This window comes from Peromyscus maniculatus, chromosome 22, assembly GCF_049852395.1.
Source record: "Peromyscus maniculatus bairdii isolate BWxNUB_F1_BW_parent chromosome 22, HU_Pman_BW_mat_3.1, whole genome shotgun sequence".
Classification (NCBI taxonomy): Eukaryota; Metazoa; Chordata; class Mammalia; order Rodentia; family Cricetidae; genus Peromyscus; species Peromyscus maniculatus.
Genome location: NC_134873.1, coordinates 59395321 through 59411909, shown reverse-complemented (window position 1 = coordinate 59411909; position 16589 = coordinate 59395321). Strand labels below are relative to the sequence as shown.

At 37.7% G+C, this 16589-nt stretch overlaps 1 protein-coding gene across 32 annotated transcripts in view; it reads left to right on the top strand.

Moving 5' to 3' along the window:
• The window catches only part of Nrxn1 (neurexin 1), a 1071743-nt gene that overhangs the window by 448490 nt on the left and 606664 nt on the right, over window positions 1-16589 (top strand). For all 32 annotated transcript variants that reach the window (XM_076559341.1, XM_076559345.1, XM_076559352.1 and 29 more), the window contains 2 exons: window positions 2093-2531; window positions 15872-16255. In XM_076559341.1, coding sequence (XP_076415456.1) covers window positions 2093-2531; window positions 15872-16255 — 823 coding nt within the window. The remainder of the gene's footprint in view (window positions 1-2092; window positions 2532-15871; window positions 16256-16589) is intronic.

Below are 16589 nucleotides of genomic sequence, written 5' to 3'. Positions count from 1 at the left end.
AGATTAAGGTGGGAATTCATTTTGCATCCCTGTGGGGGGTAGTTTGTATGGCTAACTCTGAAAAATATATCCAAGGGAAATTTTCCTTCTTTCTCCTAGTATCTTCCTGAATGCCCTCATTAGTAAGACACATAAAATTATAAGACTGCTACTAAAAAGCTTGCTAACAGTTTTATTAATCCCACATCCTCCAACTTTCGAATGGATGATATTCTATTCATGAGATAGGACAACTATGCATAGCCTAGCTTCTTCATGTCAGAAATACCCATGTCTATGAAGCAGGCTTGAGTGTATAGCTAATATGATAGTATCGATGATCAGAGGCATCTATATCATGCAAATGAGAAAACGACTCAGTCCTTAATGAATACCCGAATTATCTCCAAATACTAATACATAAACCAGAAGGAATTATGAAATATTAACAGGCTGAATAGCACAAAAGTCATGATGAAAGCTTTGAAAAATCATCCATGAAAAGCATTTTCTCTAGTGCTAAAGATCTCCAAAGAAAGACAATCCTAAATCAACTTCCCCGAGGCGTAATAGTTCTTTCTCTTTTTAAGACAGTATTCTTAAGAATTAGTGTAATTCCTCTCTGAGATTGCTTAAATTCATTTTCTCTTCTTTTGTTGTCGGAAGATGCTTGTTAAGCCATTGTACATATTTATTCAAAGAATAAAGGCCATTCTGCTCTTCATAGTAATCCTTCCTGGAGATAAAAGAAAACTGAAGCCACAGGCTCAACATTGAAGAGATGTCACTCATTTGTTTGATGAAAATCAATTATAAAAACCAATTATATGTATGGGTTTCATTTCCTAACTTCTTTTTCTAACTAACAGAAAATTGTAGGAATAGATTTTCAGATATGATAAAGAGCGAGCTATCTAGTTTCACATAGGTTGATATAATTACTATTATCTAAGTCTTATAATGCAGTTGATATTGCTTTGCCTTTATATAGATTTTCTCACTTACATGACTTTTCTTATTTAATCATCCCAATCATCATATGGTGTGTTGCCTCTATGGGATAGAAATGGGAAAAGGGAGAGAAATGAAGCGTGTAGAGATCACACTCTTTGTAATGCTGACATCTGAATTTGAACTCTAGAAGCTGATTCTGGGCCTTGAACTCTTAATTACTGACAAGGAAAGCTATTCACATTGTATCACATCAAAAAGCTCATCATCTCTCTTGGGTTAATTGGTTATGCCCTTGAAGGAAATGTCTACTGTATTGGTTTGGTTGACAACATTATTTGTGAATAAATGAAATTAGAACCTGGCAATATTGGTTTCCTTGAAATTTTCAGTCCCTTAAATAAATTTATACTTATCTTGATATAAATAACTAATTCACCATTAAGTCAGGATAAGGTATATGTTGTGTAAAAGTGATTATCCACCATATGCACTTGGTAGAGAGAATATATGATCCTTTATCTTTATATCAAAATACATATGTAATAGCAGATGGGTGATATTAAGAGCCTGCCAATGAGTTTACCCAGTGTGTTATTTAATATCCAAAATCCTATGATTATCCCCAGGCAACAGAACCTTTCCCCTTTAGAAGAAGTGCCTTGGCAAACAAGAGTACAGGACAACATTTATCTGACATTTGCATAAATGAAAAGTAAAGTAAAACACCAGGACCACAGACTGAATAGACTAGTGAAGACTGCTTTACATGTAGTAGTTTTATGGCCCCCAACAGCGCTCAGCTATTAGCCCAGCACAGCACAAGACAGGGCTTTGGCATTTCAGTTTTAGTGGGGATTTGGAGGAATTTTAGCCTATCGACTTCTCACAATTATTTTTGTGAATAGAAGGTACACAATTAATGTATCCGTATCACTGTCTATACATACCTCTATGCTTCAGTTTAAAAAAAATTCAAATGGTTTTTGTTAAGTGAGTTGATAGCTGAAATTTATTTATTTGGAAAAAACTTTATACAACAAAATCAATTCATATTTGGTGGGTTTTTTTCATGATCTACTTGAAAATTCCATGAACTGCAGACACGTTATGCATGTTCAAATATGAAATCTAGATTCTCACAGCTCTTCTCTGCCCACAGGTTGTATATAAAAATAATGACGTAAGGCTGGAGTTATCTCGACTTGCCAAGCAGGGAGATCCTAAGATGAAGATTCATGGAGTGGTGGCATTTAAGTGTGAAAATGTGGCAACCTTAGACCCAATAACTTTTGAAACCCCAGAATCTTTCATTTCTTTGCCTAAATGGAATGCAAAGAAAACAGGCTCAATATCATTTGATTTCCGTACAACGGAGCCAAATGGCCTCATCTTGTTTAGCCATGGAAAGCCAAGACATCAAAAGGATGCCAAGCACCCACAGATGATTAAAGTTGACTTTTTTGCTATTGAAATGCTGGACGGTCACCTGTACCTCCTCTTAGACATGGGGTCGGGTACTATCAAAATAAAAGCCCTGCAGAAGAAAGTGAATGATGGAGAATGGTATCACGTGGATTTCCAGCGGGATGGACGGTCAGGTAATTTAACTTTTTACTGTGCTATTACAAACTCCCTCCCACCTCCTGCCATTCTGAATAATTACAACCAAGACCTATTAAAGGTTTGCTACATTAAAAATATATTGCCAGTTACTGTTTCTGCTTTACCTCTTGTAAAATATCAGAAGGAGCCTAATTAATCATAATGCTTCAGTATCAAAACCCAAATGACTAAATGCTTTCAGTGTCTTAAGCAAACATTTCTTTTTTTTAAATTAAATTTTATTCATTTATTTTACATCCTGACTGCATTTTCCCCTCCTTCTTCTCCTCTGATTCCCTCCCCGCACCTCCTTTCCATCCCTCCCCCCAATCCATTCCTCCTCTGTTTCTGTTCAGAAAGGGGCAGGCCTCCCATGGGTCTCAACAAAGCATGGCATATCAAGTTTAGGTAGGGCTAAGCTCCTCTCCTTTGTATTAAGACTCAGCAAGGTAACCCAGTATGAGGAATAGGTTCCCAAGAGCCAGCCAGAGCATTAGGGACAGGCCTTGCTCCCATTGCTAGGAGTCTCACAAGTAGACCAAGCTACACAACTGTCAGACCTATGTAGAGGGTCTAGATCAGTCCCATACAGGCTCCCTAGTTGTCGGTCCAGACTCTGTGAGCTCCTATGAGCCCAGGTTAGTTGTTTCTATGGGTTCCCTTATGATGGTCTTGACCCCTCAGGCTTGTAAAATCCTTCCTTCTCTTCAGTAGGATTTCCCTAAGCTCAGCCAGTGTTTGGCTGTGGGTCTCTGCATCTGTGTCCATCAGTTGCTGGAAGAAGGCTCTCTGATGACAGGGTATTCACCAATCTTATTACCGGGTTAGGCCAGTTCAGGCTATGTATCCAGTAATGCTGAGTCTTAGCTGAGATCATTCTTGTGATTTATGGGAGTTTCCCTTGCATCAGGTTTCTACCCCGAAATGCTCTCCATATTCATTACTCTCCCCCTCCATCTACTCCCCAACTTCCTCCCTCATGTTCGCTTTTCCATCCACCCCCAGTCTACCCAGGAGATCTCTTCTATTTCCCCTTCCCAGGGAAATCTATGCATCCCCGTTTGGGCTCTCTTTATTACTTAGCCTCTTTGGGGCTGTGGATTATCCTAAGCAAATATTTCTTATATATCAAGTGCCACATCTTGCAAGAAATTTTATCTTAAATTTGTCGATGACAGAATTTAGAGTTCTTTACAGAATTAACTATGTTTTTATGCCATTGGATGTTTGAAGGTACCTGAAATGCAATTATAAAAAGTGAAGAAGAAAAATGCGTGAACATTCATCAGGACTGTGGGGAAATGTACTGCACAAAACATTTCAGTTAATGTAGTGGCATTCAAAGTTACCTCTCAGCCAGCTTTTCTTTACGACGTTTGACATTCCGACAGCAGGGGTTACCCCTGGCTTCACTTTCTGCCCTTTATTCCTTTATGGGGGTGGCAGGGTAATTTTCTCAAGAAATAATATTTTCCATGCACTTTAAAAGTTGCTTGAGGAGCTTCGAGCTTGGGTAGTCAGAACTTTGAAGAAAGGGAAAAAAGCAACTAGGAAGATAACTTTCTATACAAGAAAATGAAGAGCGGAAAGTAAGAACACGGAGAAAGAGCTGGCATGACAGGTACAGAATAAATGGAAATTTATAACCCCGACTTATCTCGGAAAGTCTATTTATGAGTTCCCTGTTTGGGGAAATTTTGTTCTCTGAACGCCATTACCCTAAAAACGTTGGGGATTGAGTTCATCTCTGTTTTTCTTATGTAAGCTATGAAATGTTTACTGATTGGGATGCCGGAAAACATTCACAAACTCTGCCCTGCCCCACACTCTCTGGAAGAGTTAGTACTTAATTCAGTCCTTAAGAACTTTCAAAAGCTGGGCAGTGGTGGCACACGCCTTTAATCCCAGCACTCGGGAGGCAGAGCCAGGCAGATCTCTGTGAGTTTGAGGCCAGCCTGGGCTACCAAGTGAGTTCCAGGAAAGGTGCGAAGCTACCCAGAGAAACCCTGTCTCGGAAAAAAAAAAAAAGAACTTTCAAATAAAAGAATTAAAATGAATGTGAGAACAAGGCATGATCTAGTGCTTCAAAATATTAGATTGTAGATGGTATCAGGACTTCATGTATATCTAGAATGAAATTTTGAAAATGATTTTGAAGAAGAGAGATTTGACTCATATTTTATAACATAATTTTGACTCATTTTATAACAGAATAAGATAAAACAAATCAGATTATCTTGTTAAACCTTAGAGGTACAGAAAACTAAAAACAGCAAACTTCAGATCAGTTATATTTTGTTTATCTAGAAATGAGATACTAATAATATAAAAATAATTCATGACAAATATTAAGTTATTAGTTAATGCAAATTAATTATTAGTTGATGTGAGAATACCAAAGCCCCCTATAACAGACTTATGTTTGTAGATGCCACTTTTCAGGCTTTCTTCTTCTGAATTATGTATATATGTATATATACAGATGGGTTTGCGTACATAGTATATTCAAGCACACAAGTACATACACACGTTATACATACACATAGAAACACGCACCTTAAAGGAGAAAAAAACTTGATGAACTTTTCAGTGAAATTCATTATAATCTTACCAATTATTGAACAAATACCATCATTTTCAAGGCAGAAGATATCTATTGTTTTGTGCTTGACCTCTCTATTTTATCGTCATACTGAAAGTTTATTAACTCCTGTATTTAAATCTTTATTGAAGAATACCAAAGACAGACAGCATCTACTCTAATTTGCACAGTTCACTTTTGTATTGAATGAATAGGAACATTTTCTAAGTTTTAATTACAATCTCAAAGAGCAATTAAAGCATTAGGTTTTTGTTGGAATTCACTGGAAAGATGGAAGTTACTATGGTTGTTGGTATTTTGATGGCAAATTACTTTTATGTGATTAAAAGTCAAATAAGTGAGTTGGAACAAACAGTGTGAAAACCAAAGCCAACTTTTGCCCTTCAACAAATTGAATAAGGTAGTTCACATCATGCAAGCCTCACTCAGGGGAACTTAATGCCATTTTAATAGCTGCAGCTGTTAATATTTTATATATAGTACTTTAATTAAGTTCTATATTTGCCCACTGCATTGATCTGGCATAGACCTGTCTTTTAAATTTTGAATGAATGTATATACAGTTTCATTTTATCCAAAGAATATTCTGAATTTTGCTGTTGAAATACAAGCATTTGCAGCTGAGTTCAAAGTAAGAAACATGGAATCTCAGAGTCAAATTTACCCATTTTCATATCAATTATATTCAAAGGTTCTATGAAAATAATTGCCCATATCACAAAGAAAAATAGTGTGGCTATTTCAGCAGGACATTTTGGGCTGCCTTCTTACAGTGATAAAGAAAGGTTCATTGAATTCCCCAGACCACCCGTTAGCTAAATGCCCAAAAGCATTTAGAAGTACCTGTTATTTAGGTTGTTAAAATAGAGGGACCCAAACCTTTGAGTTACTCTTTTTTAAAAAAAAATTTTTTTTTTGAGACAGAGTTTCTCTGTGTAAAGGCGTTGGCTGTCCTGGAACTCATTCTTTAGACCTGGCTAGCCTTGAACTCACAGAGGTCCAACTGCCTCTGCCTCCCAAGTGCTGAGATTAGAGGTGTGTGCCACCATCACCTGGCTTGAGTTACTCTTTTAGTAACTGATGTCATTGACATAGATACTAAGTAAAGCATCATAGAGCTATTTGATGGAAAGGTAACTACTAATTTTCTTGGTCTGAGGTAAAATTAAAATCACAGTAGTGAACATAACTGAAATTTGGATATTTCCAAAACAGTTTATAAGGGAAACTCATCTAAGAGAAAGTATATTTAATTTGTTTCTATATTCAGAGTTCCTAATTTTTGGGGCATGAAATACAGCTGGAAATACAGGTGGATACCTTCAGATCCAATCCACCTCTATTCATATTCTCTGTGTGTGTGTCTCTCTGTCTCTGTCTCTCTCTCTCTGTATGTGTGTCCTCTATCTCTCTTTCTACACACAGACAAACATATAGACAGAGAAGCACATTGTCAAAATACTCCTCAAAAGACATCTATTAATAGAATAATAGCAATTTTCCTTGTAAATGCAACTTCTTTAAATTTATAATCTCATTTAATTGCCTTCTTGAAAGGCATTTATACAATATAGAAAAATAGGCACTGCCCTTTTATGAAGACAGTGAGAACTTCCAAGCCCAGACATGTGAAATCATTCAAACAGAAAGGTCAATCATTGTTAGATAACTTTGCGAGCCTGGGACAGGAACGACAAGCCTTGATAAGAACATGACTTTGAATTCTGCTTGTTCACAAGATCCGTATATTGTTAGGCAAACATGTAGGTAGAAGAGAGTTAACCAAGGTGGAAGCTGTCGTCTCCCCAAGTGCTGGGCCAGGCAGCAGTGACAAGGATTGTCATCACCCAGGCCACCCTTCTTCCCAGTTGTCTATCCCTGGGTGTGAACAGAGGTGTTCACAAAAAGGGGTATGTGAGCCCCTTAGAGGATGAAAAAAAACTACATTAATTTGAATATTTTATTATGAATAATGGCTTGTGAACACAGTTATAACACATGAGATATTAATATAATTAACTAAAAATGATCTCAATGTGTACAGCAGGGTAATAGGCAGAGATATGGGAGGGACATTTACAGCTGGGAGGCAAGTTCACCGCATGACCTAAACAGAGAACTCATCTAATAGTTGTTCAAGCAGAACCATCTAAGTGTGACAAAACCTAATGACTACGGGAAAAACTGTGTTCTGAGTTTTTACCCACCTATGATGTATCTTCCATTCCAAAATGTAGAGAAGAACTACACGTGCTAATTCCCCCATTTTTATACAACTTGATCACACCAGTTTCTCTAGACAATGGAGCTTCCTTCTGTTGCCTACAGAGTTTATAATCAGTGACATGGGAGGTGAAGTGGTTGAGTTATCTGCATATGGCCATAACAAACCCTAAATTTAGCTGGCAAAGGAGGAGACATGCAAAGTGCAGGCTTGATCAGGTGGATTTGAGTGGACAATTTAAGTTCTGGAATAGCAGTTTTCCTCTGTGCATATGTGAGCTGCTAGGATAAGAGCCCTTCGTTGTTGAGTTAATAAATACACTGTAAAGGTTCCTATTCTTGCCAACCTTGCAGGACATCATTCTAGTACATCTTTCCCAGCCCTCCTCTCTTTCCAGTCGTCCCTGTTCTCTCTCAGCTGGTCCCAATTGTGACACCAAACAGCTGCCCAGGTATTTAGCTGAAGTGTGAGTTGTCCTACAATTAAGATGAGGTTAATTACTGTTTTCTTAGGGCAAGAATATTGTTTAAAATCGTGTTAAACTCTTTGGCTCAGGCAAAGATACCCTCTCAAGATTTTTTATAGCAAACTGCCAGTCATTTTTTTCTTCTCTTTTTGCAAACTATCATTACACATTGAAATTAAAGAGAAAACTCATTATTCTTGTCAAGTTCTGCTTGTGTACAGCAGAGCCCAGCAGATTGTATCAGCGGTTATTCATGGGTAAGCCTACATTTAACAGCTAAGAAGCCATTGAGATTTGAATTGAAGTCATAGAGTTCTAGTTTAAGAACTAGAAATTATAGAGGGAAAGGCACAGTCTCTCTCCAGAGCACATAATTAGGGGTTTGTAGTAATCACTGTTCAGTGTGAGCAGCTCTTGCTAGCTATCTATTACCAGCATTGATTTATGTGTATACCATTCTTGAATTGCCACGTTTAGATGGTTCTACTTGAACAACCATTAGATGAGTTCTCCGTTTAGGTCTTGAGGTGAACTTGCCCCCTACTTGTAAATGTTCCCCCATGTCTCTGCCTACTAGCTTGTTGCATACGTTGAGATCATTTTTAGTAAATTATGGTAATATCCTGTATCTTATAGTTGTGCTCATAAACCACTACCCATCAGTGGGGAAGACTGAAATACCTTATCAATCACTTACTAATTATTTGACCAAATAGGGTCAACTTGCTATTGAATTTTTTTTATCAAATTTTATTAAATTGATGTTTATATTTACTTACTAAAATGAAGTCTATTTTCTCTATATTTGCAGGTTTTTTGCATTGTAAGTCTTTAATTATTGTAAATGTGTACATGTTTATATTCTTGCTGGCACACTATAATGTCCAGCCCACTTGTTTAATTTGATTTTTATAAGGTCTTTTTATTCAAGAATATCTGAGCAATAAGCATTTATTTTCAGAGAGTTATATGACCTGTAATTGGAAGGGAGGCATCACAGCACAGTTCCCTAAAAGCCCAGGCCCTCAGAACTTAATTTATATTCATATGTCTAAACATGGGAGTTCAGGAGCAGACATTGGAGGTAGCCATCTGACTGCTGCACCAGGCACTTAAGTGTGTGTTCTCACTGTGAAGATGGAGGTTGCGCATCTTAGCTGAGATGAAGGACATTTCCTTATCTAATAAACTTTCCTTACTTGGCTCATTTTAGGTACTATTGTGATGGAATGAGTCGGTGAAGGCAGTGTGTGGCAACTCATGATTGATGTACAGTTGAGTTGCTTGAATATTTTTCACGATTGCATGCACACATGTAATAAAACATGCTGCGTGTTATGAGTACGCTTGTAAACAAACGGAAAGACCCATTCTTACCAACCTTATTCAAATCTGAATTTACTCAAAATGAGCATGCCCAGTGTCGCAAAGCTGTCAACTCCAGTCAAGTAGCATTTTGCAGCAACTGAAATGTTGCTTTGCGGCAGCTGCTCAGGTTTCCAATCTGCACCCTCAGTGAGATTTCCTGAGGTTTGTTGCCATGAGACAGCCCATCCCCTAAGCTGAGAGCAGACTGGCTACTTGAGTTGCTTTTCATTTTGAAAGGCAATGGCAGGTTAGTTTTGTTAGCCAGTGCTTCTCATCTGCCCCCTATGGGGTGCCTTCTCCTCTTACTCTCCCCAGCACTGGGTATTAGGCTTTCAAACTTTTGTCCTGAATTTTTTTTATACACATGTCTTATACTTAAGTCCCCAGCTCATGGGTAAATCCAAGTAAATTTAAAAAAAATTAAGATGATTATTTTTGAGTTTTCTAACATTTATTTCAGTTCTTTATCTAAATCCTTTATGAGACATTAAAAAGAACATTAAAAGGTACAGAGAATCACAAATAAACATAAAACTGCCTTAACCATCCCTGATCCTCCTACCCCAAATAACTTTGGTTAATCTTTTAAGTTTTTGTCACTTATTTGTTCTTATAGTTTTAGAAGAATTATGCATTTTGTGTTTTGCATCATCCTACTGTATTATTAGCAAATTCTGCTTATCTGGTTTTATTATATATTTTCATTGAGCTTGAATTTATTTATTAGAGTCAAAATTTGGCAAATTTATAGTTTTGTGGAATCCAACTCTTGTGTACTGAATTACAGAGAGATAAGATTGACATTTAAAATTATGTGATGCAGTAATTCTATGTATTACTCAGAATGGAACTTTAGTGATCATCTTGTCAAACCCTTTAGTTTGCATGAGACCTACAGTGAGGCCTAGGAATCAAACTTTGGCTCCATTTGCTGGCTAGTTACCTGAAAAGCTAGACCTTGGATATCAGTTTGTTTCCGCCAGACAAAAGCATTTCTGCCATGGTGTATTATTTACTAGCCCTTGATTCTAGCAATTTAAAATTTTGTAGTAATTGAAAACTTAAGTCACATTAGCTTATTTAAAATCCCACCTTTATTTCCTGTTTCTATTCACCATATAAACTAATTGTGGAGTATAGCCAAGAAAAAATATGAATGGAAGAAAAAGCATGTAGAAAAATATGAATAGCACACCAAATTACAAAGTTTATTTCTGCTTTTATAACAAAGAGCTGCTTTCAAAAGATTGTTTTTCATTTATGCACAAATTATATGAAAAATGAATTTTCCCCTTAAGCTTTGGAACATTCTTATACAAATATTACCTTATTTACTAGCTGACTTTTAATCCTTTTTCCTATGTTATTAAAACAACAAGTTTAAATGCTAGTGTTATGAATGTGGTTTGCACATTAAAATAACATAATATGTGCATATCCCAGTATTGTGCCACAATTGTATTCTTTTAAGAGCTAAGTGCTTTGGATTCTCACATATTGAATCATGAAGCGCTTGTAGAAATAAATTCTCACCCATGGCTACCTTCCACAAATTTTAACTACTGAAATATGATAGTATTTCTGTAAAGCATTGATTTGATCTACTAGAAACTTCAACTTCAATTAGAGTGGAAAGGTATCATGGAATGCACACTACTTGGGAACCGTTATTTTTAAATTTCCCTATGCTCATATGTATTCCTGAAATGGCTTACAGTAATTCCAATTCTGTGATTACTCTGTTGCTTAACTTAATATGTCACTTGGTTCATATCCATAGTAAAGTCATTAAGGGACATCACAACAGAAATCCCATATATATCCAGTCAGAGACCTTCATACAAGTGCAAGTTGAAATGCAAGCATCTGTTTGAGCTTTTCCCTCAACTCTTCAAAAAATTTCAAAATATACAAATAATTATTCCCAGCCCAACTTCTATGTTCTCTGTTTCCTTAACATATCCTGCAGAAATTCTCCTAAAATATAAGACCAAATAGACTGACCATGCATAGAAAACACTGATTTTTTTGATCATACTTTATTTTGATTGTAGAATATTCAGTGAAAATCCAATATGCATATTTGTCCATCATTTCTTTTTAACTTTGAGCAAGCCAAATTAACATTCTAACTCCACTTTTTATATTTGAATGAAGATAGAATTATTTTCCTTTTTCTTTTTCTTTCATTTTTAATTGTCTGCTAATTCCCTGGGAACTCAAAAATTAACATTCAAAGTAAAATAAGGAATGTGAAGAAACATAATTGATGATACTCTTGCAATCAGTTGTTTTCTGAACTGTGGTTCTAACTTGTTAGTTGTGAAACTCATTTGATGACCCAACCTTTTTTTTTTTACACATGAATATGATACAGAAAATACCATGGTATCTAGAGGTAATAGAATTCAATATTTTTGTTAATGTTTTGTTTCAGCGTGTGTGTGTGTGTGTGTGTGTGTGTGTGTGTGTGTGTGTGTGCAGGCAGGAACACATGCATGTTCACACATGCAAACACACGTGCACCCATGTAAGAGTGTACTGACTTACATGAACATTATGATCTTACTTATAAACTTACTTATAAAGAACTACTTTATGGACAGGGGCCCTTGAGGCCCACTCTTGATGGGGGAGCTGCTGGTAGGTGATGGTTATAGAAGGAGGAAGATGAGAAATGTGGTCAGGGGTAGGTTGCCCATGTCCCAGTGAATGTCCCTAAATCCATGTGTGTATGGGCAATACTCACTGAACTCTGGGGATTGTAAATGTGAGACTGAAGTGAAGAGGACATGAAATTGCATAGAGACAGGGAGGGGCCACTAGGAAAGGAGGAAGAATGTGTGGTGGGTGGCCATAATCAAAATGTATAGTGTAAGTATACATTTTCTTTTTTTTTTTTTTTTGTTTTTTCGAGACAGGGTTTCTCTGTGTAGCTTTGCGCCTTTCCTGGAGCTCACTTGGTAGCCCAGGCTGGCCTCGAACTCACAGAGATCCTCCTGGCTCTGCCTCCCGAGTGCTGGGATTAAAGGCGTGCGCCACCACCGCCCGGCTATAAGTATACATTTTCTAAGAATAAAAACATTATTTTAAAAAATCTATTGTAATAGTGAAGTTGTAAGGAGCATGTTACCTCAGACATGTCAACAAACACATTCATGAGAACATACCAGAACTTTCCTTAACACTTTGTCCAAAGCAGGCCCTAAAACCCCAGAAATAACAACCAACAGACCAGCTTTTACATTGTCACTGTTAAATCAGGTATCTATGGTTGTCTGAAAACTTAGCACAAGCTTTTTCTGTAAGAGTACAGACGTGGGAAGCCAGAGAGTGGGCTTAGAAGTCAAGAACATTGGATGTGCCAGCATGAAGACATGAGTTTAGACCCTGGCACTAATATAACACCATAAATGTAGTCTCCCGTCCTCCTGTAACCCCAGAAGTGTGGCAGGTCCAAAGGAGAGAGCAAGCGAGCGTTGGGCCCTGCTGACTTCCAGCCTAACTGCAGACAGCCAGCTCCACCCTCAGTGACAGACTATGATGCCAAAGAATAGGATGGAGCAAGACAGAGGAGTAAGTACCTTGATGTACTACTCTGGCTTCCACACATGTAAGCAGGCACAGATACCTGTACACATATTTGCATATGCACACATGTACTATAAATAAATACATATGGATCCATTTCTCTCTCTCTCTCTCTCTCTCTCTCTCTCTCTCTCTCTCTCTCTCTCTCTCTCTCTCTCTCTCTTTCTCTCTCTCTCTCTCTCCCCTCAGACCCACTGAATTCTCTGGATATAGTATGGAAGAGACAGAGAGAATGGCAGTACTCTAGCCAGGGAATGCCAGTATTGCAGGGATGCCCGAGCATTCTCTTTATTTGTTAACCGTCACAGTCTGATTAAAAGCAGTTTAGTTTTGCCAGTTGCTGGTTAATCTTCTTGACATGAATTAAGTTCATTCTATAAATAAAATTGGAATTTGAGGAGCAGCCATTAGAAAAATATATCCCCATTCTCATCATAGGGTTTCATTGTTTGCTTTCTAAGTTGTATTTCTCAAATCAGTTCCTCTCAGTTACAAGTATTTATTTCATCAAATCCTATTTCTAGGAATACTTCTTGAAGTGGTCACTTCTCTAGCCTATTACCTTCACATCTGCCCTTTTGTCTTTCCTCAGATATACTTTCTTCAGCTTAGAACTCTCGTTAGCTGCTCCAGAGGATAGGGCCCATCTATGCTTTCGCTCCTTAGCTATATTTTGGACAATGGTGGTTACAAAACAATTCATTTTAAATGAATGTAGTGATCCATTTTATTAGATATGAGTCCCCTCACCTCAATATTATGCATTTCATTTTCCAAAATCGGTTTTATTACATTTTCAAAATGATATTTTATAGCAGTGGTGTGCTTCTAAATGGAAGTTTTCTTCCAGATAGTGTCATAAATGAAAAAAATATAAATTAGTACTTAGTCTTTTTTTCCCTTTTAAACATCCTCCATCAAAATCCCCCACCATTTCCCTTTCTTTACAAGACCCAAAATAGCAATGTCTGTGAGGGTTTCTCCCCTGGGAGTTTTCCACCACTTTCTGTGAAAGTCTAGAAAGACAAATGTCCTCAGAATGACTTGGACACCTGGGCAGTCTGAGAGTGGCTGCCATGCCCTTCTCCCTCAAAAAGACAAATCCCAGTGTGAAGCTTGGCTCCAGATAGCTCATGCTGCCAGGATTTAAAATACTCCTGGGCACAGAGTAGGCACTAGCAGCCTGGTATTCTTAGCTAAAAGCATGTTTTTGCTTTGGGAAAACCCTGAGCTTTAGGTTTCCTGGGAGGCAAATATAATATACCATCACACTCACATTCTCTTCCTTAGCTTTGAGTGTCCCAGAGAAGTACACTACTATTTAGATATTTTCTGACTCCCCATCTGTGTGTCTTTCTCTCTCTTTCTGTCCCTCCTTCTCTGTCTCTGTCTGTCTGTCTATCTCCACTACAATTTAAACACAAAATACAAATTTGGGGCTAAAATGGTAATGGGTCCTTGTGGTGTCCCATGAATATCATTTGCATCGTAAGTATAAAAACCTTTTTAGGGATAGATTATTGGTAGGAATTTTTATAATCTGACAATACATATTTAAGTTTTTATCAGAAATGCACTTCCAGTTACTTTTATGAATTCCACATTTTTCTTCAACTCTCGAATATTTCCATGTGAATGAATAACTATTCGTTTAATACTTGAGTCTTGGAGTCCTATACAATTGTAAATCAATACATTTTTTGGCAGTTTGAAGTGAGGAAAGAGAAACTATTGATTTTGATAAGGGATTTGGTTTAGACAGAAGCAGATGATTTTTCTTCAATCTCTCACCAACATGTAATGATGAACATTCCTGTGGTGTTTGTTATAATCCAGAATCTGGTGTGTTTTATGAAACACAGAGAACAGACTTCTATTATGTGTACACATATATAAGGAAGCCCAACCCATAGAAATAACTCAATAGATGTATTATTAGGTCTTAAGTTTTACTTTGACATCGGAAATCTGTCAGATTATTAGATCCAAGCAAAAGAACCAAATCAGTTAAAGATAAGGGCAAACAAGTTTTCCTTGGCTCACAAATTCATACTAATTTTATTTTGTAGTAAGGTCTCTCTCTCTCTCTCTCCCTCCTCCTCCTCCTCCTCCTCCTCCTCCTCCTCCTCCTCCTCCTCCTCCTCTCTCTCTCTCTCTCTCTCTCTCTCTCTCTCTCTCTCTCTCTCTCTCTCTCTCTCTCTCTCTCTCTCTCTATCTCTCTCTTTCAAGATTTATGATGTATACACTGTTCTGTGTGTATGCCTGCAGGCCAGAAGAGGGCACCAGATCTCATTACAGATGGTTGTGAGCCACCTCATGGTTGCTGGGAATTGAACTCAGGACCTCTGGAAAAGAGGCTTGTGTTCTTTAACCCTCAGCCATCTCTCCAGCCTAAGGTCTCACTCTTTAGTCCTGGCTGGCCTGAAACTCACTCTGAAAACAAAGTTGGCCTCAAACTCACACAAATCCTCTTGCTTCTGTCTCCTAAGAGCTAAGATTAAAGATGTATCCCACCATGCCCCCATATACTAACTTTGAAAGCAAGCACACTAATCACATAGAGTTAGACTTCATTGTAAAAAAAAAAAATATCCACTTTGTTATTGTATGATGTATTTAAATTTGAGCTGTTTAAAGCTGGCACCCACTATTAGTTGTGTATACACTTTGATTTTCATGAAGTCAAATGGGACCACATTAATTGTAATTTGTTTTATTTCTAAATTATGTAATCCCATGGATGATTTAATGATGCTTAGAGGTACCAGACATGAAATAAAGAGAATAAGAAATGCATATATATTGTGTATACATATATGTATATGACAAAAGTTAATTTTGAAAAAAAACATAAGAAGTCATGATTTTGAAACATGGCACCAAAGGTATATGAGTGTGTTTTGAGGGATTAAAGAGAAGGGGAAAATGATGTGATTATATTTTAATTTAAAATAATAAAAGAAATGATCAAAATAGAAATGTCTGGCCTTTAGGAGCTCACACTCTACTGTGTAAGAGGAAAAAGGAGAGACCCAGACCACACCATTTGCACAAACAACTTCATATTCTCTTGTCATTTTAACAGGTACCATTTCTGTCAACACACTGCGCACTCCTTACACGGCTCCTGGTGAGAGTGAGATCCTGGACCTAGATGATGAGCTGTATCTGGGTGGCTTGCCAGAAAATAAGGCTGGCCTTGTCTTCCCCACCGAGGTGTGGACGGCTCTGCTCAACTATGGCTACGTGGGCTGCATCCGGGATCTGTTCATTGATGGCCAGAGCAAAGACATCCGGCAGATGGCGGAAATTCAGAGTACTGCTGGAGTGAAGCCATCCTGCTCGAGGGAGACAGCAAAACCGTGCCTTAGCAATCCTTGCAAAAACAATGGCATGTGCAGGGATGGCTGGAATAGATATGTCTGCGATTGCTCGGGAACGGGATATCTCGGCAGGTCCTGTGAGAGAGGTAGGATTTCAAAATTGTAGCAACTCGTCCTGCTAGTAAACTAGAAATGCTTACTAAATATCCACATAAGCCTGAACTGAAACATAACTACTTCTAGTGAAGTAACCCACAGTCTGAACCCCCAGACCTGACACAGGTCTGAGGAGCCTTCCGTGGTTTTCACAGGGCCTGGTTGTGGGTACCACAGCTCTTAAAGTGTGCTTGAGATGTCTAATTCATAACTGCTACCTTGTTTGTCCGGTCCTTAACTGATCACAGATTCACTTACATGTCTAATGTTAAGGCTTAGTTGTGTCTATGCAGTCCTTGCGTTGACCCTTCCCTTTCCTTGCTA